Source organism: Myotis myotis, unplaced genomic scaffold (genome assembly GCF_014108235.1).
Source record: "Myotis myotis isolate mMyoMyo1 unplaced genomic scaffold, mMyoMyo1.p scaffold_m19_p_22, whole genome shotgun sequence".
NCBI lineage: Eukaryota > Metazoa > Chordata > Mammalia > Chiroptera > Vespertilionidae > Myotis > Myotis myotis.
In genome coordinates this window covers 993,438-1,018,338 of record NW_023416327.1, presented here as the reverse complement: position 1 = coordinate 1,018,338, position 24,901 = coordinate 993,438, and the positions used below count along the sequence as shown (strand labels likewise).

At 50.6% G+C, this 24,901-nt stretch overlaps 1 protein-coding gene across 2 annotated transcripts; it reads left to right on the top strand.

Moving 5' to 3' along the window:
• On the top strand, positions 1 to 24,346 carry MORF4L1 (mortality factor 4 like 1). 2 transcript variants are annotated; one of them, XM_036355375.1, is made up of 13 exons: positions 1 to 191; positions 6,072 to 6,118; positions 8,696 to 8,763; positions 11,854 to 11,970; positions 13,548 to 13,634; positions 14,633 to 14,713; positions 15,093 to 15,118; positions 15,907 to 15,995; positions 19,274 to 19,375; positions 20,382 to 20,470; positions 20,886 to 21,058; positions 21,815 to 21,899; positions 23,660 to 24,346. In XM_036355375.1, the coding sequence occupies exons 1-13, from the start codon at positions 152 to 154 to the stop codon at positions 23,742 to 23,744; spliced, it is 1,089 nt and encodes a 362-aa protein (XP_036211268.1). In that variant the 5' UTR covers positions 1 to 151; the 3' UTR covers positions 23,745 to 24,346. The 2 variants fall into 2 exon arrangements, with proteins under 2 accessions (XP_036211268.1, XP_036211270.1); XM_036355377.1 differs by lacking the exon at positions 11,854 to 11,970 and having other exon boundaries at positions 11 to 191.
• Positions 24,347 to 24,901: the final 555 nt, after the last annotated feature.

The following is a 24,901-nucleotide window of genomic DNA, read 5'->3' as shown; positions in this document are numbered from 1 at the left end:
GCGGCTCCGTGAGGTGTTCGGGCGCCGGCAAATCGCGCCCGGGATGTAGAGCTGGTGCCGCGCTCGGCGTGTGACGCGCAGCCGGGTGGGTGGCGAGCGGGGGGCGGCGGTCGGGGCGGTGGGCGCAGGAGGCGGCGGCGAATCCCTATAAATGGCGCCGAAGCAGGACCCGAAGCCTAAGTTCCAGGAGGGTGAGTGCGGGCCCCGGCGCGGCGGGGCGGGGCGGGTAACGGCGGCGGCGGGGCGGCGGCGCTTTGTGCGGAGGCGCATTGCGGCGCGGGGTTCGGGGCGCGGCCCGGGAGGGCGCTGTGTTGGGGGCGGGGGAGGCCGAGGGCCCCGGGGGCGCGGGCGCGGCGGGGCCTGTCCCGGCGGCTGTTGTGTGCGCGGCGGCGGCGCGGCCGGGGGCGCAGGCGGCGGGAGGGCCGGACGCCATGGCGGCGCGGAGGCGGGAGGCGGGAGGCGGGCGGCGGGCGGGCGGGCAACGGCCGGGGGCTCGGGGCGGCGACGTGGGTGCGGGGGGAGGAGGGGGATGCGGGGCCCGGCGGGGCGGGCGGGAGAGCGGCGCCGCGAAATGGCCGCCGCAAGATGGCGGCCGGCGCCTCCCGCGCCCCCTCCCCCCTCCCCCCCCCCCTCCCCTCCCCCTCCCCCCCCCCCCGGGGCGGGCGGGCGGGCGCCGCTTTGTGCTGCCCGCGGGGCCCAGCTCCCCCGCTTCCCGCCCGGGGCCGGTCCCGCTGCCTCCGCGCCGCCCTTTTTGGAAATAACGGGGCGGCCGGGCGTCTGGCGGCGGCGTCGGATGAGCAGCGATGGGGGAGCCCCCGTGAGTGTATTTTGTTTTGTTTTTAGAAATCTGTTTTTGTTGGCTTTTTTAGAGGAGGGGGGTGGGGAGAGAGACGGACAGACAGACATGCGGCGGGGCCGCCTCCTGCCCGCCCCCTGCTGGGGGCCGGGCCTGTGCCCCGAGCGGGAGCCAATCGGGGACCCTCCCGTGGGTGCCCGGATGGAGGACCAACCACTGTGCCACACCGGCCGGGCCCTTAGAGTGTGTGTGTGTTCATTGGCTATTTAATTTAATTTATTTTTTTAAAAATATATTTTATTGATTTTTCACAGAGAGGAAGGGAGAGAGAGAGAGTTAGAAACATGGATGAGAGAGAAACATCGGTCAGCTGCCTCCTGCACGCCCCCCACTGGGGATGTGCCCGCAACCAAGGTCCATGCCCTTGACCGGAATCGAACCCGGGACCCTTCAGTCCGCAGGCCGAGGTTCTATCCATTGAGCCACACCGGTCAGGGCTGTTTTATTTCTTGATTGGTTTCCGAGAGGAAAGGGCGGGGGGCGAGACAGACAGATACACATCCTTGATGAGGGAGCATCATGGATCGGCCGCCTCCTGCGCGCCCCACACTGGGGATCGAGCCCCGTAACTCGGTCTGTGGCCCCGGCGGGAATCGAACCCGGGCCCTTCAGTATCCACTGAGCCAAACAGGACTAGGGCAGTTTTTTATTTTTATTTTTTATTTTTATTTTTAATAGAGAGGAAGGGAGAGAGAGAAACATCCGTGATGAGAGAGAATGGTGGATCGGCCGCCTCCTGCACGCCCCCCACTGGGGATCGAACCCGCAACCCGGGACCCTTCCCTCTGCAGGTTGGCACTCTACCCGTTGAACCACACCGGCCAGGGCTATCCATTGGCTTTTGATGGACAGGGCTTTGGGCCGGAGCGTGGAACCTGGGGGCAACCCCCCCCCCCCCCGCCGCCCCCGTAAGACAGCGCTTTAATTTCACAGTTAAGGAGTGTTAGAGGGGAGGCCTCATCGTGGGCTGAAATAGTAAAACGCTTTAAAATTCCCTTCTTATCGCCCTGGCCTGTGTGGGTCAGTGGGTAGAGCGTCGGCCTGGGGACCGAAGGGTCGGGGCTCGATCCCCACTAGGGGGCGCGCAGGAGGCGGCCGATCCATGATCTCTCTCAACGTGGATCTTTTTATCTCCCTCTCTCCCTCTCTGCAATCGATAAAAATGTCTATAAAAAAAAACAAGATTCCCTTCCTTGCCCGCCTGTACCTGCTTGTGTGCTTGCTCTCCGTCGGTGTCAGGAGGGCGGCGGAAAACGTTCGTGGTCGGATTTTCAGACTTGAATGTGCTTTAGGATTGCGCACAGGGTCATGTATCCCAGACCCAAGTGCCTGGTGAAAGTGTAACATTTAAGAAGTTTTTAAGGGAAATTTAAAAGTGCATGTTTTTATTTATTATTGTTTTAGAGGGGGGGGAGGGAAAGGGAGAGAGGGAAACATGAATGAGGAGAAACATCAGGGAGCGGCTGCCTCCTGCGCGCCCCCTGCTGGCGACCGGCCCGCAACCCGGGCCTGTGCCCTGGCCTCCTGGGTGGATGCTCAACCGCTGAGCCACACCGGCCCGGGCTTAGCGGCCACTGTGGCTCAGGATGGACTCCTTTTGTTTGTTCTATGATTGGCCCCCTGGGGTTTGCTTTCCTTCCCGGGTGTTGAGAGCAGGGATTCTCAGTCACCTCGGGTCGGTGGATAGAATTCAGAAGGTTCCCAGACTTGGGCCGGAAGATAGGATCTAACTGAGATTCATTCTAGTGTTTCAGTTAGGAATGTGCCCCCGCCCCCCGCCCCCCGAAAACAACCACCCGGCAGTATTAGGGAGCCGCGTTTCCATAGTCTCTGTATTAAAGATGAAGAAGGTAGTGTCTCCGTGACTTGAGAATGTTTTGCTCTATCACCTGAGTTAATGTCAGAAATAACGTGCTGTTTTGCTAACTGTCAGTGTGGGTGGTTTCCTTGGTAACACCGTGTGTTACGTGTTTATGGAACATTCTAGGGAAAGGCCGATGGGCGCCATCAGACCGTCAGGGCGGGTGACACGGATCCTCCCACAGGGGCTGGGCCTTCAGGGGAAAGCGCTTAAATTCTAAACTAGAGGGATGGAGGGTGAGGGGCCTGGGTGACAACACGGGGATCCCTGTGCTGCTAGAGAGGTGGTCTGTTTTTTAAATCCTCCCCCAAAGAGAGGATATTTTTCCCATTGGTTTTTTGGGGGGCGGAGGGAAGGGAGGGAGGAAGGAGAGACAGACACATCAGTGTGAGAGAAACACTAGTTGCCTTCCAGGAGCACCCAGCAGGGGCGGGGATGGAATCTGCAACCCAGATAGTGCCCGTGACTGGACTCGAACCCGAGACCCTCCCCCCTGCAGGCCTGCGCTCTAACCACTGAGCAACCCTGGCGTAGCTAAAGGGAGTTCGAGAGAAGTGGGAACCAGGTGCCTTTGAGAAGGTTTTGGAAGCTCCCGAGTCCCGTCCTTACCATCCCTTCCGGCTGTTTTCTACTCGCTGTCAAAGCCGAGTTGCAGAACGGTCACTGAGGAATGATAATTATTTATGTGACAAGTTCCGAGAATACCTTGTAAGGAAAAAGGAGTGTTCTAGCAGTTATAATAAACACTGCAGAAGAATTGGCCGGAAGTAATGCTGCTAATACGAATGATCAGAAATGGTACTTTTTATAATTCCTTTAAGCTTGGAAGTATTTTTCTCATTTCGTAACGGTACAGCGTATGTTATAAAGCAGCGTTTGAGCACAGAGAGTGTCTCGCACTTGCAGTCCTGTTCCAGCGTCGTGTGAAGAAGGCGGGCCGTTCCCAGGGGGAGGGCTCCGGGCCTGGCCAGGCTGACGCGGGCCTGGGTGTGTTCCTAGAGGGAGCGGGGCTGGCATCGGGGGCATCGGGCAGAATGACTGTAGTTCGATATCAGAGGGGATTCGCGTGGAGAAAGGCTTGTAAGGAACACCTGACACAGGGGCTGCTCTTTCTCCGATCGGCAGGCTTTCCCTCCACTTCCGTGGAAATGAGGCGTTTGTTAGCCGGGGTCGTGCTCCTCGGCCGGCTTCTGTTTGTTTTTGACAAACTTTTAGGGCCGAGCAGCTAGAATAGAGGGCAGAGGGCTTGAGCTTCAGTGCTGCTGTCTTGGGCCGCAGGAGCCAAAGGAGGGGGGGGGGGCGGGGGGAGGCCATTTTAGGTCCCTTTAAACTTCAGTAAAGTTTCCCTGGAGGGAAATTGAGACACAGGCCAGGTCTTCGGTGCTGCTGAGCTCTGTGCCTCCCCGTACCCCGGGCTCCTGGCCCAGGTCTCTCCTCAGCCCCAGACGGGCACTCGGCTGCCGACTGGATGGCTCCGCTTTGGGTGTGCTGACCCTGACATCCTCCCAGATGGATCTGAACCCCCCCCCCCCCCCCAGCAGCCTGGCCGTCCTGCACTCGGGGCTCGCTTCGCTGTCCTGACCTCCCACTGGGTCATGTTCAGGCCCATTCGGCTTCCCCAGCTGTGACGCTCCCTGCTCCAGTCTCCGCTTCACCTCTGAGGGCCCCGCAGCCCCGGCAGTGTCCTCAGGGGACCACTCACAGGAGCCGCATGGCGAGAGTTACAGCAGGCCAGGCGGAGGGCCCGCCCGTGCACGCACGCACGCACCATTCCTCTGGTCCAGCGGTGCTCAGCCTTCCGAACGCCGCGGCCCTTTAATGTGGCTCCTGGTGCTGTGGGGACCCCCAACCATAACATTATCTTCGTGGCTGCTTCATCGCTGTCATGTGGCTGCTGTGATGAATCGTCATGTAAATACCTGATCTGCAGGATGGATTTTCACGGTTACACATTGAACATCATGAAAGCACAGTGATTAACCACAAAAACAATATGTAATGATAGATGTGCTTTCCGATGGTCTGAGGCGACCCCTGTGAAAGGGTCGTTCGACTCCAAAGGGGTCGCGACTGAGAACTCCCGCTCTAGTCTACACATTCCTCAGTCTGTTCCGTGGTTCCGTGTTTCCATGTCTGTGCGTTGAGTGTCTGCCCCCTGGTGGTGGTCCGTGCACATCCTGGGTAACGGCCCAATGGCCGGATGGTGGCTTAGGCTTCTCTGTAACAGAGAGGTGTGTCCTGTGCTCTGGTGATGGCACACGTTTACGTTAAACAGGAATGTCCCTCAGCATGTTTCTCTGCGTTTGACCAGCTGTTTCCCTCCACGGGACCTTTCCCTGTGACCTTTCCAGCAGCTCCTCAGCCACTCTCGTGTTTATGAAGATAGTTAACGTGAAATCAGGGCGTTGTGTGAACTGTCTGCTCACATATCAGTGCTCCCGTCAGTCTGACGTGCTCATACAGGCAGCTGCAGGGCAGGCGCTGGGTCCACACGTGGGAAATGGATATTCAGGTTTGCTGGGTGATGTTTCAGGTGGAAGGTTTTTAAGGTGTAAGTTTTGAAAACTTAAAAGCAGCAGTAACATGTTTCAATGGCGAAACTTCTATAGTCTCTTCGGAATGGAGCCGGCAGGCTCTTTCAATTTAATTTTAGACTTAAAGGAGCTGAGTGTGGGACTACTCTTGTCACCTGTGGGCCTGCTGACCACGTGGAGAAATGTTTCTGCTACAATAACGTGATGTGCTGCCGGGAACGCCTGCCTGATGGGTCGGCCCGGCTGCAGGCTGGCTTCCAGGCCTGTATTCTGGGTTCATTGCAGCAGCCCAGTGCCCAGAACATGGATGAACACACGTCGTGGACATGAACCTCTTTAAAAACAAACCCCAGCCATTTCCGATGCACATGGCAATTTTCATGCGTAGATTATTTTACTGATTTTAATTAATAAAAAGTTTGGAAGCGGAGCCATAGATAGAGCATTTGGTTGGGATACATCTTAGACACTGAAAGGCAAAACCAACCCTTCCAACGGTAGGCAGAGGTTTTATTTAGTAGCTCTAGACCTTACCTGTACCCTTTAGCCAGGTGCTAGGCGGGTTGCTGATTTAAGTAGATGGACATTCTGTTACGTGGTTTTTGTTGTTTGCAGCAGATACTAAGGTGTTCTGTTGTAGGACTCTTACTGTATGAAGATAGTTAAAATGGGAAATATTGACGTTTGATCGGAAGTGGTGATCCATGCATAGCCGCTCCCACTTCCCTGGTTTTGTGAGGAAATCCCAAGCACAGGTGTGCGGCCTCTCGGGTGAGACAGGAGAAATGACCGCTAACCCACTGCTCTCTTCCTCCCCCAGGTGAGCGCGTGCTGTGCTTTCACGGGCCTCTTCTTTATGAAGCAAAGGTAGGAAGCCCGTTTTCCTTTCAGAAGTCACCAGAAACTACTGGTTAGGTCTGACCGTGTGAGTTCCCTTTCCCGTCGGGGTGAGGAGTTCCCACCTTCTCTGACGGGGTGTTTCCCGCTTGCTTAGTGTTAGCGGATCAGATCAATCATTGCTGTCCTGCTCGTGCATCCAGGAGTTGGAAGGCGCATTTGAGAGAGAAGATGGTTATTGATGGGAGCGATAGCATTTGTAATCAATGACTGGCTTGTGAGAAAACACTACCAAGATCAATTTTATTTTTAAATCCTCATCTGAGGATATTTTCCATTGATTTTTTAGGGAGAGTGGAAAGGAGGGGGAGAGAGGAAACATCGGTGTGAGAGAGACACATCGATTGGTTGCCTCCCAGGGCCAGGGATCCAGCCTGCAACCGAGGCCGGTGCCCTTGACCAGAGTGATCCCGGGACCCTTCAGTTCGCAGGCACGTGGTCTATCCACTGAGCCAAACCGCCTAGGGTTCAAGGTCAATTTTATTTTTATTTTATTATTTTTCCCCCCAAGGTCAATTTTATATGCAATTGCAGAATGCTACGTATGCACTGAGCTAGTTAAAGTATGTTAAAGGTAAAAGCTAACATTAACCCTTTGCGGTCCAATGTTATTCTTGGAATTCAAACAGTCTGGTCCAAATTAATTGACGGGATTGAATGTTGAACTTTTAATGTTCTTATAGCTCAACGTTGGACCTGCTCCTAGCGCCTGGTCTGTCGAGTCGGCCTCGAGGTTGGACCGAAAAGGGTTAAAAATGAGTCCATTTAACTTTTATTTGTTGTTTGAACCCTGAGGGGGCTCCCTTTCCTCCACCTGTGTGTGCTGAGATTATAAAAACTGATTTTACATTTAGCCAAAGGTGAATGGAATAATGCATTCCAAAATCAAAAGTATTTCTAGTGTTTTCTTCCTGTTAACTTCTTTAGGACAAGTATTAGGATGTGACTATTTTTAACAGTTGTTTTGTTTTGTTTTTTAAGAAAATGCACCACGATATACAAAACAGCAAGCTGTATATGTTTAATGCTTTCATTGAGTGTTTCTGAGAGAGGAAAGGAGAAGGGTAGAGAGAAACATCGATCAGCTGCTGCCTCCTGCATGCCCCCTACTGGGGATGGAGCCCACAACCCAGGCCTGTGCTCCCGCCAACTGAGCCACACCGGTCATGGCAGGGAGCGGTTCACATGTTTGTGTTCCTCTTTGTCAAGAGTTTTAAGTTAAAAACCAGGCCCCCTGGAGGGGCTCAGTGGTTGATGTCAGTCTATGAACCAGGAGGTCATGGTTTGATTCCCGGTCGGGGCACGTGCCTGCGTCGCGGGCTCCATCCCTGGTGAAGGGTGTGCAGGAGGCAGCCCATCCATGGTTCTCTCTCATCATGGATGTTTCTCTCCTCTCCCTTCCTCTCTGAAATCAATTAAAAAATGTAAACAATAAGTCTACACGCAGATATTTCTCACTTGTCATAGTTGACAGCCTCCTGTGTCCATTCTGATTTGTTGGCTGCTTTTAAGAACAGCAAACATTTTTACTTCATCACTTTGCTAGTTGCTGTATTCTGCACCCAAACATTTTACCGCCTTTTCATAAGCTCGTCCAACTTTCACACGTCGTCAATGTTTTTCTTTAGCTGAACTTGTTTTTGGAATTACAGTTTCTGGCTATTTAGACTTTGAGGAAGTAAACAGTAACCGGCACTAGTTGCTGTTGGGGAGCTTGTCCGGCCCCTTGCATTCAGGGTTGGGGGCCCCTTATGCTCATGGTCCTTGGCTTTGTTAGACTGACTCCCGCAACTTGTCACCTTTCGGCAATTTCAGAATTCTTTTTTTTTTTTTTTAAATATATATTTTATTGATTTTTTACAGAGTGGAAGGGAGAGAGAGATAGAGAGTTAGAAACATCGATGAGAGAGAAACATCGATCAGCTGCCTCCTGCACATCTCCTACTGGGGATATGCCCGCAACCCAGGTACATGCCCTTGACCGGAATCGAACCTGGGACCCTTCAGTCCGCAGGCCGACGCTCTATCCACTGAGCCAAACCGGTTTCGGCCAGAATTCTTAATACTTATAAACTTTAAACAATGTTCTTTAGAGCAGCGGTTCTCAACCGTCCTAACGCCGCGGCCCTTTAATGCGGCTCCTCATGCTGTGGGGACCCTCAGCCATAACATTATTTTCGTTGCTACTTCATCGCTGTCATGTTGCTACTGTGATGAATCGTCATGTAAATACCTGATATGCAGGATGGATTTTCATTGTTACACATTGAACATAATGAAAGCATAGTGATTCATCACAGAAACAATCTGTAATGATATATGTGTTTTCTGATGGTCTTAGAGGCGACCCCTGTGAAAGGGTCCTTCGACTCCAAAGGGGTCGCGACCCCCAGGTTGAGAACCGCTGTTTTAGAGAGTCACATTTTGGGGGGCTTCATTTTGGCCACCTAAGAGTTTAAGTGTAGAAAGAATCTTTGAAAGATTGGCTACTTTAAAACCATCTCTTCTTTAGTATCTCTAAGTGACATTTTTCCTCTTTTATTTCAGTGCGTAAAGGTTGCCATAAAGGACAAACAAGTGAAATACTTCATACATTACAGTGGTTGGAATAAAAAGTGAGTATTAGATCTTTAAAAGCAATCTTCTGTTTATAATTTTCAAAGTAACGTGTATCATAGACTGGTACAAACATGCTTCTTGAGTGTGTAGTTTTAACGTGACATATTGCAGCAAGGGTGAGCCATTTGAGTGTGAGGGAAATACAATAGAAATTAGGGTGCAGCCATTTTATTTTAAATTTTTTGGAGTAATTCTTGGTTCTAGTGTCATGTCTGATAATCATTGGTCAACCAGCCACCCTTTTTGGGGTTTGTCCACGTTATTTTATATTTATTTACTTTGTCCCCATTACCGTCTACCCACTCTGCCCTCTTCCACCTCTGACCCCCCCAGTCACCACACTTGTCCATGAGTTTCTCTCTTTTTTTTTTTTTTTGCTCAATCCCTCCACCCTACAACCCTCCCCTCCCCCATAATTCCCCCCTCACATTTTGGAATATTTTAGGATAGTTTGATATATATATATATATATATTTTGCCTTTAGCACAAACTCAGTCACCATGTATGTTATGTCCAGCAGTTATAGTCAAAGTGAGTTGGATTTTTCTACCTAGAAAAGGGAAAAGGATAAAGGTTGTCTGATCTCGAAGTAATGACCAACTTAGGTTGACAGAATGTGATTTCATGTATTTTTACCACATGGTCTAATACAGACACAGGAATTTAATTACAGGACTTCACTTTCCACCTTGAAAAGTTAGTTTTTTTTTTTAAAGATATTTTTATTGATTTCAGAGAGGAAGGGAGAGAGATAGAAACCTCAATGATGAGAGAGAATTGTTGATCCGTTGCCTCCTGCACGCCCCCTCCTGGGGATCGAGCCAGCAGCCTGGGCATGTGCCCTTGACTGGAATCGAACCCTCGACCCTTCAGTCCAGGGGCTGAATCTGTATCCACTGAGCCACACGGGCCAGGGCGAGAGCATCTTGTTAAGCTGTGGTGTGTTGGTGTGTTCCTGGGAGCGGACGGTGCATAGATTGAACCCGTTCTAGAATATCCAGCGAGTGTCTCTCGGCCAGCCCTTCACCTGGGGCCACAGACGCCACGTCTCAGGATTTACTCCTGGTGGTGCTGGTGGCTTTTGCTGTGAGAGGTCGTCAGTTACTTCAGTTAGACAGGGCGTTCTATCCTCCAAGGTGGCGCTGCCAGGAAGTGCAGGTCTCCCGGAGTGGCTCTGTAGCAGCTACTCCTGCTTCGTGTGCCTGAGCCGCGTGTGGTACCCGGGTCTCCCCGTGGCACTGCCCTGACTGGCCGGGGCTCTGGCTGGGGGGAGGCTCGCTCTGTGGTCTTGTTCCCACAGTTCCCTCCCCAGTGACCAGCCCAGGAGTTAGATCAGTTAGAAACGTTTTCCACAAATGCTTTCATTTATTTATTTATTTATCTTTAAATAGATCTTTACTGATTTTAGAGAGGAAGGGAGAGGGGGAGAGAGAGAGAAACATCAATGATGAAAGAGAATCATTGATTGGCTGCCTCTTGCACGCCCCCTCCTGGGGATCAAGCCCACAATCCAGGCACGTGCCCTTGACCAGAATCGAACCCAGGACCCTTCAGTCCGCAGGCCGATGCTCTATCCAGAGAACCACACCGGCCAGGGCTCCACAAATGCTTTTAGCTAAAAAGAGAAAACACAGCAAAACAAACAACAGACCCTTATCTCCTTCTGTGAGTGTAATTGTAGAACGGCGGGAATCTAGAAGCACATTCTGACAACTTAGGAACCCCCCCAGTTAGTGATAATGGGAATAGTTCTAACAGTGATAGTCAGGTAATAGTAACCCAGGACCATGAGCGGTGGACATAGCTTTGAGCCTAACTCTTTCGTGTGTAAGAGATATTTTGCATAAAATTATGTGTAGATGTGTACAGCTTAAAGATGGGTTTTAAGTGGTGTTTATAGTTTAAGAAATTGTGAAAATACCAAATTCTTAGAGTTTCTCATTTCACTGCTTCAAAATATATTAAGAACACTTTTTCCTTTGTAATGTTATAGTCTAGTTTTCAGCTAATTTTATATCAAATATGAATTGGTTCCTTTGAAAGAGAAGAAAAATGGCAATAAATATTAGAGATCTTTATTAATACCTTTGTAGATATTCTGAGGAATGTTAACATATCAAGGTGTGTTCTGTGTTTGATTTGGTTTGTAGGTAAATAGATGTAAGTTTGAAAGTGACCATCCTTAGTGTTTGGGGAAGCCTGGAGGAAGCCCATCTTAGGGGGCTGTTCCGGGCCCGGCGTCGGGTCGCTGGTGCTGCGTGCGCAGGGCCAGCCTCCCCGTGGCTGTGGGTTCCCCCGGGCTGCCTGTAGGAACCTCCTTCAGCCTCTTGACTTACCTGCACACACAGTTCCTGAGTATTTACTTGCCCTTTAGCTACAGCCTTAGTAACGAGCGATGGATGCTCCTCAGAGCAAAACACGTCCTCTCGTTTCCCTGGGGCTCAGCGAGGGGGTCCAGCTCCTGGCAGACAAAGAAGCTCAGAGATGATTGTGTTCTTTAGATCAAAGTCCCTTTTTTTTTTTTTAAATTAAAAAAATGGTTAACTTTTAGGGAGGGGAGAGAGAAAAAGAGAAACATTGATTTGTGGTTCCCCTTATTGGTGCATTCACTGGTTGACTCTTGTATGTGCCCTGACCCGGGATCGAACCCGGACCGTGGGGTATCGGGGAGGCTCTAAGGCAGCAGAGCTCCCTGGCCAGGCCCAAGGTGCTCCTTCAACGTGTTTCTTTGTCGGGGGGAAGGGGTTTGCAAGGTTCTGAATGAACTTTGCGGTAAGTAAGTCAGCCAGTCCCTTTGGGAGAGAATTAGAATAGCGATACGTAGATACGTAAGTAAAATCCTCATTTCCAAAGTGGTTTGTAGGCTATCTTACAACTCAGGCTCAATCCCCGAATTGGAATTTGCTTAAACTTCCGTAAATCTGTACGCGGTCTTTAAAGGCTCAGGAGGTAAGGTCTTTGTGAATTGCCAAAGCCCGTTGGAGCGCGTTGGCCCAGACGGCGGAGTGAGTTACAGTCGTACCTGAATCGTGGGCGTCGCTCGTTGTGCGCTGGTGACTGAGACTCTGCTGTGCTTCTGCATCAGAGGAGCCGGGAGGCCCAGGCGCTCTGACCACACTTGGAGGACACGGGAGGATATTGTAGCCCCTTTTCCTGTTCCTGAAGGAGCTCCCTCAGTCCGCCACCCCCTCCTGACCTCTAGGTAAATGCATGTTTTACCGTTTCTTCTAGGAATCATGTGGAGGGTTGTTTGATTTATTCTCCTTCCGGCCATCGTCCTCAGAGGTCAGGGGGGGAAGGCACTGACGGGAAGCCCGGCGGGCACGTCCCCGTGCCGCGAAGGCGCTCCCTCGGAGGAGGAAAGAGGCCCTCGGCACGCGATGGCGCCCCCTAGGGAGGAGCCGGCCTCATTTCCCCGCGGACAGAACCTGGCAGGCCCGGCCGGGGTGGCTCAGTGCGTGAGCCTCACTGTGACCTCCCTGTGCTATTCCCGGTCGGGTCAGAAATCATGGGTTTTTTTGTTGTTGTTTTTTTAACCATCTTAAACACCTGAGGATATGTTTTTCATTGATTCAAGAGAGAGAAGAAGGGGGGGGGGCGGGGGGGAAGACATCTGTTCGTTGCCTCACGCACACACCCAGACCAGGGATTGACCCGCGGCCCTTTGGTGCGTGGAATAACGCTCTAACCACTGAGCCCACCGGCCAGGGCAGGAATCCTATTTTGAAGGAGCTTTTTTCTAACGGCCAGAACGCCTTAGCAGTCAGCTGTTTCAGCAGAGGGGGCGGTTCTACCTTTGGATGTTTAGAAAGACATCTTCTCAGCTGTGCCTTGGAAGTCAGTATTCCTTTGCGAGTGAAGGTGCAAGAGGTGTCGTCTGATGACCATTATCTGTGATGCTTTGATTTCCAGTGTGAGCCCAGCCGGTGGACGTGGTCCTGAGTCCTGTATGTTCCTGAAGCGCGAGTGTTTATTTTGTGTGAAACTCCCAGGCGCTGGGCCTGCGGTGGCGTGGGCACTGTTGTCGCCATTTAAAGGCGACAGAACTGAGGCACAGAGTTCTGTGACTTCGCTGTTACAGCCGAGGGGCCGCTTAGTTTTAGTTCTTTAAAAAGCCCGCTGGTGGTCTCCTGGGCCCCTTTTTTGAAAGTACACTTTGTGAAGGGATCTCCATTCTGTAAAGACAATTGTTTAGGGACATGCCACCTGGTGACCGGGATTCCTCTGTGTCTGCCTCCGCGTCAGACGTGCTGTGAGGCCCGGGCGCGCTCCACACTCTCACAGGCCAGACTCCGTTACATGCCAGACTCATATGCTGTTTTGAAAAAATGATTTGAATAATTTGGTTTTGAACTCTGGCAGTTTATTATTTTTTTAAAATATATTTTTATTGATTTCATGGAGGAAGGGAGAGGGAGAGAGAGAGGTAGAAACATCAATGATGAGAAAGAATCATTGATGGCTGCCTCCTGCACGCCCCCCACTGGGGATCGAGCCTGCAACCCAGGGAATGTGCCCTTGAGTGGAATCGAACCCGGGACCCTTCGGTCTGCAGGGCAATCAATGCTCTATCCACTGAGCCACACCAGCCAGGGCAAACTCTGGCAGGTCAGAGGTGGAACGCTGCTTTTGAGAATAGGAAGTTTACTTCTTTACAGAAGAGAAATTTTCGCTTTAGTCCTAGTCTTGTCTTGTACATTTCTAAAAAGTAATTGGAGGACAGAGCCTGAGTGAAGGTGAAAATGCTTTTGAATGACGTTTCCCTTCTCTCGTTTGCAGTTGGGATGAGTGGGTCCCAGAGAGCAGAGTGCTCAAGTACGTGGACACCAACCTGCAGAAGCAGCGGGAGCTCCAGAAGGCTAATCAGTAAGTCTGGTCGCAGCACGAGTCTGAGGAGAGGGGCCTTTGGGTTAATTTCTGGAAACGGAGTGAACAGTAGAATCCACGCTGGCGGCCTGGCTCTGAGACGGCTCCTGGCGCTTGTCAGGTGCTGTGTGACGGCTGTGACCGCACGCAGCTGAGAAGCCTCTCCTGGGAAAACGGAGCACGGCTGTGAGTTCCCGAGTCCGTCCTTAGAGGCAGGTGGGAAGCAGGATGTGACTGGGAATTCCTGTGGTTGGCAAGCTCACGGTCACCTGCGCTTGTGGGCTCAGGAAGGTGCACTTAAGGAGAGGGGCGCCCCGCTCTCCTGCAGCGGTAGGAGCACACTGGGAAAAGGAACCCAGGAGACTGGGAGGTCTGTAGGGTCATTGTTTTCTCTTCATTTCAAAGCTGAAATGTGTGTCAAAATTGAAATAAAAGTGATCAAATAAAGCATTGGGATTAGTGAATTCCAAAACAAATGGAATTTTCAATTATGTGTTACAATCTATTATAATCACCTTCTACTACATTTTTACTTTAATTCTGGTAGATACAGAGAGCAAGTTCTTAGGCCTTTTAGTCTTCTTGAGTGATTTCCTTTCTGTAAATATATCATCTGTCCAACTTGTGAGAAACTATCAGAACATGTCTGTATAGACCAGGGACTGCCATCCCATCTAATAAAGCGGGAATATGCAAATTGACCATCACTCTGACAAAGATGGCAGCACCAACAGCCAATAAAGAGGGAATATGCAAATTAATGCAACAAAGATGGAGGTGAAGGTGGGAGGTGGCGGCCAGAGAGAAGGCCCGGGTCCCGGGTGCCGGAGGGAAACCGGTGCCAGCAGCCAGGGGAAGGAAGGCCTATTCTTGCACGAATCTTTGTGCACCGGCCCTCTAGTTTGAATATAAACTTCAAGATGGAATCAAGCTGTCACAGTTTACTTTTCCACCTAAGGACTCCCGTTATGACGACTGTATTGCACTTGTTTTTGCAGGGAGCAGTATGCGGAGGGGAAGATGAGAGGGGCGGCCCCAGGAAAGAAGACGGCGGGCCTGCAGCAGAAGAGCGTGGAAGTGTAAGCAAGGCTCCCTCTGTCCCTGTGCGCACGGCTCTGTCCGTGAGCGTCCTGTCGGCGCCGTTACCCGGCACTAGGGCTTGTGGGTCATAGAAGCTGGAATATGGTAACTTTTTAAAATTCTCACCTGAGAATATTCTTTTCCATGGACTTTTAGAGCAGAAGGGGCGGGGGGGTGGAGACTGAGAAACCGATATGGAGGGAGAGGTGGATTTAACCAGCCACCAATAAGAGTCCTGTGTCTGAGCAGGAACTATTCCTGCCTGATTTTATCATTCGAGGCCGTATTTCCCTAGGAATGTATTCCTGATAAAAAGGGGTTGGCACAGAGGCAGTCTTACTGGCAACAATTATTTATCTTTCTCCCTTTTCTTTTCAGGAAAACAAAAAAGAACAAACAGAAAAGTAAGCATATTTTGTTAACATTATTTTACTTTTACAATACTGAATTTTAAATTGATTTAAATTTAAGGTAGGAAGTTTTTTTTAACATTTATTTTTATTTCCTTATTTATTATTTTAGTTTTTTATTGATTTCAGAAAAGGAGGGGGCGGGAGAGAGAGAAACATCAGTCCCGGTTCAAAGGTCGGTGCTCAGCCACAGCGACCGGCGAGAGCTTTTCCTAGAGTAGCTCAGGCCTCTGATGCCTCAGGTGTGAGTACCGGCGCCGTAGGGACACACTAGCACCAGTGGCCTGACGCTCGTTTACCATGGAGCAGCCTGAGAGCACTTACTTCCGTCATCTTCCTTCTCAGTGACTGACCCTGAAGAGACCCTGCCGAGGCAACATTGTAGATGTTCACAGAGGTCACATTTGTGGTCGGGATGTGATTTTTTTTTTTAAATATATATTTTATTGATTTTTTTTACAGAGAGGAAGGGAGAGGGAGAGAGAGAGTTAGAAACATCGATGGGAGAGAAACATCGATCAGCTGCCTCCTGCACACCCCCCACTGGGGATGTGCCCCCAGCCAAGGTACATGCCCTTGACCGGAATGGAACCTGGGACCCTTCAGTCCGCAGGCCGACGCTCTGTCCACTGAGCCACACCGGTCAGGGCGGGAATGGGATTCTTTAACAGATTCAGGTAACACTGTGTCATGGGAAAATGAAAAGGAAGGTGTGTTCTGAGAGACTTTCTTATGAATGTGTCATTTAATCACTTACCCATCTCTCACCCCCGCGTTTCTAGCACCTGGGAATGGAGACGGCGGCAGCACCAGCGAGACCCCTCAGCCTCCTCGCAAGAAGAGAGCGCGAGTGGACCCGACTGTGGAAAACGTGAGTTTCCCTCCCTCTCAGCAGCAGCAGGTCAGCGTGGCTGGTCTCCGCTCCTGTGCCAGCGCAGTCAGGTGGCCAGGACCCAGTCTCGGAGCTGCTAACGGGTTCACTGCTGGAAGGAAAACCCTCCTCTTGTTGGGAGACCGGGTTTGTGTGTGTGTTTTTACTTGTAATTCTGGGTGTGTCTTTGTTAGATCCCCTCCCCCAGCTTATCCGACGTTGAGGAGTTTGTGTTTCTGCACAAGATTGACGTTTCTGTGGTGTCGACGGTGCATCAGGTGTCCAATAACGTCACCTTGGGCAGCACTGCGGAGATGCTGTAGGAACTGAGCTCTTTTTATATATATTTGATGTCAGAGAGGAAGGGAGAGGTGGAGAAAGAGAAACATCCATGATGAGAGAGAATCATTGATTGGCTGCCTCCTGCACGCCCCCTACTGGAGACCAAGCCCGAAACCTGGCATGTGCCCTTGACCGGAATTGAACCCAAACCCGGGACCCTTCAGTCTGCAGACCGACGCTCTATCTGCTGAGCCAAACCGGCTAGTACTTAACTCTTGTTTATATCCATTTGCCTGTGGTGCAGCTGGTTTTATTTTACGTCGTTTTGCTCAGAGTCAGAGAACTCATTAATGACATTGAGAACCTGCAGTATAGATTGATTAGGTCACACTAAATGGCTTAGTGTGTGACAAGATGACTCCATAAACCAAGAAAACTAGTAAGTGTGTGTGTGTGTGTGTGTGTGTGTGTGTGTGTAATAGCTTTGAATTTTTTAAAATATATTTTTATTGATTTCAGAGAGGAAAGAAGAGGGAGAGAGAGTGAGAAACATCAGTGATGAGAGAGAATCATTGATCGGCTGCCACCTACACGCCCCCACACTGGGGATCGGTGTATGCCCTTGACCGGAATTGAATCTGGGACCCTTCAGTCCACAGGCCAACACTCTGTCCACTGAGCCAAACCAGCTAAGGCTAGCTTTGAGTTGTTAAGTGATAAAAAGTCTTATTTCCAATTTATTGTATTTACTAGAGGCCCAGTGCACGACATTCATGCACTGGTGGTGGTGGTGGGGGGAGTGTCCCTCAGCCTGGCCTGCGCCCTTTTGCAGTCCGGGACCCCTGGGGGATGTCTACCTACCCTGAGCCCAGCTTCTGGCTGAGCAGCGCTCCCCCGTGCGAGCGCACTGACTACCAGCGGCAGCTCCTGTGTTGATCATCTGCCCCCTGGTGGTCAGTGCGTGTTATAGTGACTGGTCGTTCCACTGTTTGGGTGATTTGCATATTAGTCTTTTATTATATGGGATAACTTCCCAAATTTTAAATTATAACCCTGAAAGCAAGGTTAGTATTTTTTTTTTAATTAAATCTTTATTGTTCAGATTACATTTGTTCCTCTTTTTTTTCCCCCCATAACTCCCCTCCTCCCAGTTCCCGCCCCACCCTCCGCCCTCACTCCCCACCCACTGTCCTCATCCATAGGTGCACGATTTTTGTCCAGTCTCTTCCCGCATCTCCCACACCCCTTCCCCCCCCAGGAATAGTCAGTCCATTCCCTTTCTATGTCCCTGATTCTATTATAATCAACAGTTCATTCTGTTCATCAGATTATTTATTCACTTGATTCTTAGATTCACTTGTTGATAGATGCATATTTGTTGTTCATAATTTGTATCTTTACCTTTTTCTTCCTCTTCCTCTTCTTAAAGGATACCTTTCAGCATTTCATATAATCCTGGTTTGGTGGTGATGAACTCCTTTAGCTTTTCCTTATCTGTGAAGCTCTTTATCTGACCTTCAGTTCTGAATGATAGCTTTGCTGGATAAAGTAATCTTGGTTGTAGGTTCTTGGTGTTCATCACTATGAATATTTCTTGCCATTCCCTCCTGGCCTGCAAAGTTTCTGTTGAGAAATCAGCTGACAGTCGTATGGGTATTCCCTTGTAGGTAACTGAGTTTCTTTCTCTTGCTGTTTTTAAGATTCTCTCTTTATCTTTTGCTCTTGGCATTTTAATTATGATGTGTCTTGGTGTGGTCCTCTTTGGATTCCTTTTGTTTGGGGTTCTCCGCGCTTCTTGGACCTGTAAGTCCATTTCTTTCACCAGGTGGGGGAAGTTTTCTGTCATTATTTCTTCAAATAGGTTTTCAATATCTTGCTCTCTCTCATCTTCTGGCACCCCTATAATTCTGATGTTGGTACGCTTGAAGCTGTCCCAGAGGCTCCTTACACTATCCTCGCATTTTTGGATTCTTTTTTCATTTTGCTTTTCCAGTTGGGTGTTTTTTGCTTCCTCGCATTTCAAATCATTGACTTGATTCTTGCGCTCCTCTGGTCTGCTGTCGGGAGTCTGTATAATATTCGTTATTTCAGTCCGTGTATGCTTAATTTCTAGTTGGTTCCCCAATATAAGATCGAGGGTCTTATTAGTTTTCTTGTAGATCTCATTAAGTTTATCGGCGGCTTCTAAATAGTTCTTGAGAGACCTTAAAAGTGTGGTTCTGAACTCTATATCTTCCATTGACAATTTTGTCCTGTTTCTTTGTCTCCGCATTTTGTTATGCTTCCTTGGTGCCTGTATTTTTTAATATTTTGCAGAGAAGAAGGGGGGCGGGGGAGAAAGAGAGAGAAACAGAAACATGAACGATGAGAGTATCATCACTTGGCTGCCTCCTGCTCGCCCCCCAGTGGGGCTCGAGCCCACAGCTGGGCACGTGCCCTGACCGGGGACCAAACCACGACCTGGTTCAAGGGTCAGTTCCCCTGTGGAGTCACATCGGACGGGCAGCGGGGATGTTACTTGTAACTGACACAGTTTGCGTGTCTGACGCTGAGGTTACATGGCAGTGATGTGCTCAGACAGGGTGTGCTCTGGAAGTCAGGCACCTGAGGAGACATTGAAGATGTCACTGGCCGTCAGGACACTTAACTTTATGTTGTAACTTCTCGTTTGTTGTGTTTGGGATGGTCATTGAATATCAACAAATACAGAAACACTAAAAGCTCAACAAATGAGCCCTGGAAGGGTGATCGTACAGAAGAGGAGGGAACTAGCTAAGGAACTGTTGCCTTCACGTGAACTAGCACCGAGTCAACTGCTTTTCTATCAGGAGAAGATTCCTGGCTCCCAGCAGCTGCTTATGGTCTTTTCATTCTGACTTTGAAAAGACAGTGAGGGGGCCTCTGTGGGTCCTGGAAGATTTACACCCAGTGCCTCTCCAGGTGGAGGAGAAACGCCAGAGAGGACGTTTCGAAGTACCGTTTCCTTTTCCTTTCAGGAGGAAACATTCATGAACAGAGTTGAAGTCAAAGTAAAGATTCCTGAAGAGCTGAAACCATGGCTGGTTGATGACTGGGACTTAATTACCCGCCAGAAGCAGGTAACGTGAAAGCGCCTCTGGTTATTAATGGGCGTGTGGTGTTTCTAGTTTGGAAAACAAAACCGCTGGTAAAGGAGAAGTGTATGGACCAGAACGTGGAAGGTGTCACTGGTGATTGCTGTCATTCAGAGAGTGTGTGTGAATAGAACAAGTACATAAAAGTGCGTTTAGAATGATACAGAAAGGTGGGGAGGATTCACTTTGGAAGCTGCTAGCGTGGGAATTGTTCTGAAAACTGGTAAAGACAAAGAAGCCTGTTTCCTGTCCTCACATGAGCCCCCTAATGAGACGCCATAGGAAGCGCACAGCACCGCCTGCAGGTGTGCGTGGCCAGAACCAGACCAGTCCCCTTGCTGGGTCTGGGGACTAGTGGACAGGAAGTGGGGGCCGTGTGAGGAGGTGCCTGTAGGACCCACAGCTGCTCTAGAATGAGGCTTGGACCGTGAGCCGTGTCCTGTGACAGACGGCAGGGGCGGCGGGGGAGGGTCCGGGGGGGCGACGGACGGACGCCTGAGTGCTGTGCCACCAGAGCCGGGGCCATGAATAGCGTGGGCTGCATTCAGTTCTTGACGTGGGTCTGGCTACACCGCCAGGACCGAAGCTTGGCTCTGCCGTGGACCATCGGTGGTGGCACAGGTTCCCGGTGTTTGTGCTTTAGTTCCACCCGGAGTGGAAAGGCCCTGCCTCAGCGAGGGTGACGGAGGCTGAGCAAGAACGGCGCACGGTCCGCGGACGGCCGGTGACGGGCAGCGTGTGAGCCCCTCCGTGGGCGGGTCCCCCGTGCGGTGGTTACGTGTGTCCGATGGCAGCCGCCGGCCACGTTTGACTGTTAATCGACGTTCAGGAAAATCCAGTTTCCTGGGCCACAGCGGCCATGTTTTCAGGACGAACATGCTTTTTCCTGTTTTGTGATACTGTTGAGGGTTTTCTTTATCGTTAAAGCTCGGCCACTGTGACTTCCCTGTAAAAGGCAGTGTGGTATGTGAGTGTCTTTCTGTTCTCACAGCTCTTCTATCTTCCTGCCAAGAAGAACGTGGATTCCGTCCTGGAGGACTACGCGAACTACAAGAGATCCCGCGGGAACACGGACAACAAGTAGGAAGGGGCTCCGGTTTGAGCCGGGTCCAAGGAGCGTTCTCTGTCTTCTTTCAGACAGTCTTATTTCCGAATCGGTTACATGAAATGCGTGCCCACTTTACAAAACACCGTCAAACACTAACAAAAGGGGCACACGCGTTTGGCTGCAGGCTTTTCCTTACAGAGCAGACAGTAAAATTCTAGGCAAAAATCACTTTTAGCCCGAGAGGTTTATTTGTGGAATTGTTTTTCTGTGCTCTTGCTAGATCCTTTTTAAAGAAAGAAATCTGTTTAGTAAGATTTCGTCTCTTTTTATTTGTGAGTACATCTATTTTACCCTAGCCCTCATCTCATTATGTAACCCTTACCTTCTTCCCCGGCACTCACAGCGAGTGGCTGTTTTGGATGTAGCTTGTCTTTGCCCGTTTGTCAGGGAGTACGCTGTGAACGAAGTGGTGGCCGGCATCAAGGAGTACTTCAATGTCATGCTGGGCACGCAGCTGCTCTACAAGTTCGAGCGGCCGCAGTACGCCGAGATCCTCGCGGACCACCCCGACGCGCCCATGTCCCAGGTGTACGGGGCGCCGCATCTGCTGAGGCTGTTCGGTAATGTGCCTTTTAGGAACGAAATGCCACTTCTTCCCCTTGAGCCTTAATTTAAAAAAAAAAAAGTTCTTTCTTTCTTTATTTATTTATTTTAGAGAGAGGGGAAGGGAGAGGGATAGAGAGAAACATCCATCAGAAACATCATTGATCAGCTGCCTCCGGCACAACCCTCCTGGGGATTGAGCCCGCAACCCGGGCATGTGGCCTGACGGAATGGAACCGTGACCTGGGTCCTGGGTTAGCACTCGACCACTGGGCCACGCCATCTGGGCCTTGAATATTCTTTTCTTTCCTCATTGATATCAAGGAGTAACACAAAATAACGTTCTAAAACATTGCGTTCCCATTTGAACTTTTGTCTAAAATTACCATCAGTTTAAAAGTCAAGTTTCTAAAATTACGTATTTTATTTTATTTTAATTTTTTTATTTTTTTAAATATATTTTATTGATTTTTCACAGAGAGGAAGGGAGAGAGAGAGAGTTAGAAACATCGATGAGAGAGAAACACCGATCAGCTGCCTCTTGCACATCCCCCACCGGGGATGTGCCCGCAACCCAGGTACATGCCCTTGATCGGAATCGAACCCGGGACCTCTCAGTCCGCAGACTGACGCTCTATCCACTGAACCAAACCGGTTTCGGCTAAAATTACGTATTTTAAAGGAGTTGGCGATGGTTGCATTTGCTGCCGTAATTAGGATAAGCACGTAGCGCTCCCGTGGAGGTAACTGACGGAGTTGCTTTGTCTGAACAGTGCGCATCGGAGCCATGCTGGCCTACACGCCGCTGGACGAGAAGAGCCTGGCTTTGTTACTGAATTACCTGCACGATTTCCTCAAGTAAGTCTGGGCGGCGCTCGAGGTGAGAACCAGGGTGAGCGCAGGCCCCTGAACCTGACTCCATGGTGGGCGGGCTCTCGGTGTTAAACCATAAAGCGGAAGTAAAGATGATGGTGGTGGCGCCGAAGTAGAGATGGTGATGGAACAGATTCGTGCGGCGGTGGCGGTGACGGCAACAGCCGCTGGGCTGGGAGGGGACGGAGCTCAGATCCGCACTGTCAGGCCTGAAAACTGGGTGACTCAGAAACTTCAACCGTGAGGGTAGCGAAGGGGAACATGTAGCGCAGTATGTTTATGATTTCTGTAGTGAGCACGGCCTTTCCAAAAAACAATACAGGCAATGATTGATGAATTGGACGACAAATACTGAGAATTCCACGTGATAGGACTCTGCTCGTGAAGGTGACGGGCGATGGGATGCTCCGTAGCGTAGAGGACCTGGTACCCTGAGCGAACAAAGAAGAGTGTGCAGTAGGGAACGACGAACAGCAGTGATGAGGGCACGCTGGGGATTCACAGACGTGGGCGCACAGCGAATGTCCAGCACGACGACAGTCAGCATAGCTCTTGTCAGGTTCGCTAAGAGTAGAGATTGAAGACCTGGGGGGCAGACGTCTCTTTCTACAGGGTTTGGGGGCTCCTGGCAGGGCATGTTCAGTTTTTCCACATGCTTCCTCTTGGACTGGGAAGCTGGGCTTTTGGGAACACCGATAGAAATACTTGGATGCACAAAGATTTCCAAGCAGGTTGTGATGGAGAGGGCGCTGTGACCCCTCGTTGGTAGGGAAGCATCTTCAATCTTTTTTTTTTTTTTTTTTTACTATATTTGTATTGATTTCAGAGAGGAGGGGAGAGAGAGAAACATCAGTGATGAGAGAGAATCATGAATCAGCTGCCTCCCGCACACCTCCCACTGGGGATGTGCCCGCAACCAAGGTCCATGCCCTTGACCGGAATCGAACCCGGGACCCTTCTGTCCGCAGGCTGAGGCTCTATCCACTGAGTCACACCAGTCAGGGCTTTTTTTTTTTTTTTTTTTTTTTCTTCCGGATTTGTATTGATTTCAGAGAGGAGGGGAGAGGGAGAGAGAAATAGAAACAACGATGGGAGAGAATCCTGGACCAGCTGCCTCCGCACACTCCCCACTGGGGATCAAGCTTGCAGCCGGACCTGTGCCCTTGACTGGATCAAACCGGGACCTTCCAGTCCGCAGGCCGACGCTCTGTCCACTGAGCCACACCGAGTAGAGCAACATTTTCAATCTTTACAGACACCTGGGGAAGTCTGGTTCAACCTGACGGTGGATTATTTCTTGGTGTGGTCCTGGGAAGAAAGGGTGACGTTTTCTATTGCTACTTCACACGTTTCTGTGTTTGAATTTTCTTAACACCGTCTGTTTTATAATAAAAGAATTGAAGGCTGCCACGTGAGCCTGGGAATGGAAATAGCTTTAAATCGTCTCAAAGAGCTAAGAAAACGCCAGTTATTCTTGGGAGGTAACACCAAGGGTTTCTTACAAGAAACAGTGCAAACTCAAGTGGGTTTTCTGAAGGTAACTTCTCGCTTGGGAATAGGGGAGTCATTCAGGACTTTATTCTTTCTTCCTGGGATCTAACTATTTGCGCTGTAATTCTGTGGTGTTCCTGTGCGGTGTGATGGTCCTGGTACATGTTCACAAGTGTTTGTGCGGCTTGTTCTGTGATAAGGGAGAAGTGATCTGGGCCAGGACCTTCCTTGTGACGAGTGACTTTTGTCCGCAGGTACCTGGCGAAGAACTCGGCGACGCTGTTCAGCGCCAGCGACTATGAGGTGGCGCCGCCCGAGTACCACCGCAAGGCCGTGTGAGGCCTCCCGGGGTCCCCCCGTCCCTCGTCCTGTACAAATGCTGACCTTGACCATGTCCGTGTATAACTGAACCGGTGTTTGTTTTCTGTTGGATTTTAAACAGAGAAAATAAAAGGGGTCCCAGCTCCTTTTTCCTTTTCTTTTTCCTTTTTCATTTGAAAGTCGCTACCAGTGTATCGACAGACCACGGAGAGACGGACTGTAGTCTTCTGTGCCTAGTTGGCGAAGCTGCTTTTAATGCTGGTGGTCCTCCTCCTTTGACACTACGCACTTTTATAACACGTGTTTCTGCTCGATGGCAAACGCTGTCCCCAGTGCCAAAGGTTCGCCCCGTGTACATAACCCCAGTCCGTCCGTTTGTACTCTTTGTTTTTATGGTGCTGACAGTGAGAGCGTCTCCTCTGCAAGGCGCGCCCGCGGTGCCCTGGGCCTCGGTCTTTGCTCAGATGCTGAAGAGGTGGCTTGTTCCCGGTTTTGTGTTTGTGTCTGATGCACGTTTGCCCACGATAGACGCCACGCATTGTGTAGCCGCGGTTTTCCGGAACAGCCAGTCTTAGGACTTGTTCTTCAGATCTTCAATAAATTTTTCTTTCAATTTCAAAGAGCGACATGCTTGTGTGGCTGCGTTACACACCCTTCCTGTCTGTGTTCCCCTCGTGTGGAGACTGGCTCAGGTGGTGGTGGTCCTGCCTGGCCTCGGGGACGAGACGCGCGGCTCCGGCCCCTGCCCCTGCCCCGCAGCAGCTCTGGCGGTTCGCTGTCCCGTTCTGTCGAGTTCCGGCTCAGAAGTTAGAGGTTCCCGTGGCTGTGGCTGTGTTTTTCCTAAACCGTCACTAATTCTGAGCATTGAGGGATTTTCACCTGAGTGACAGCTTGCTGTCCATCATTGTTTAGGGCCGTGGTCGGCAAACCGCCGCTCGCGAGCCACATGCGGCTCTTTGGCCTCTTGAGTGTGGCTCTTCCACAAAATACCACGTGTGGGCGCGCACGTACAGTGCGATGGAAACGTCGTGGCCCATGCGCAGAAGTTGGTTTTCGGCCTGGGCGAGTGTATTTTGGAGAAGTGGCGTTAGAAGAAGTGGGGGGTGTTGGCCGGTTGGGCCACGAGATACGCACCGCAGCGTGGGGGAGGTACATTGTTTTGAGGTACGTTCGCT

What these genes read in the sequence shown, in the direction of transcription:
- MORF4L1 (XM_036355375.1), top strand. Translation starts at nt 152, where the DNA reads ATGGCGCCGAAGCAGGACCCGAAGCCTAAGTTCCAGGAGG. An exon ending in GAGCTCCAGAAGGCTAATCA is followed by an intron (nt 13,635 to 14,632) that starts GTAAGTCTGGTC and finishes TTGTTTTTGCAG; the next exon opens with GGAGCAGTATGCGGAGGGGA. An exon ending in TGGACCCGACTGTGGAAAAC is followed by an intron (nt 15,996 to 19,273) that starts GTGAGTTTCCCT and finishes TTTTCCTTTCAG; the next exon opens with GAGGAAACATTCATGAACAG.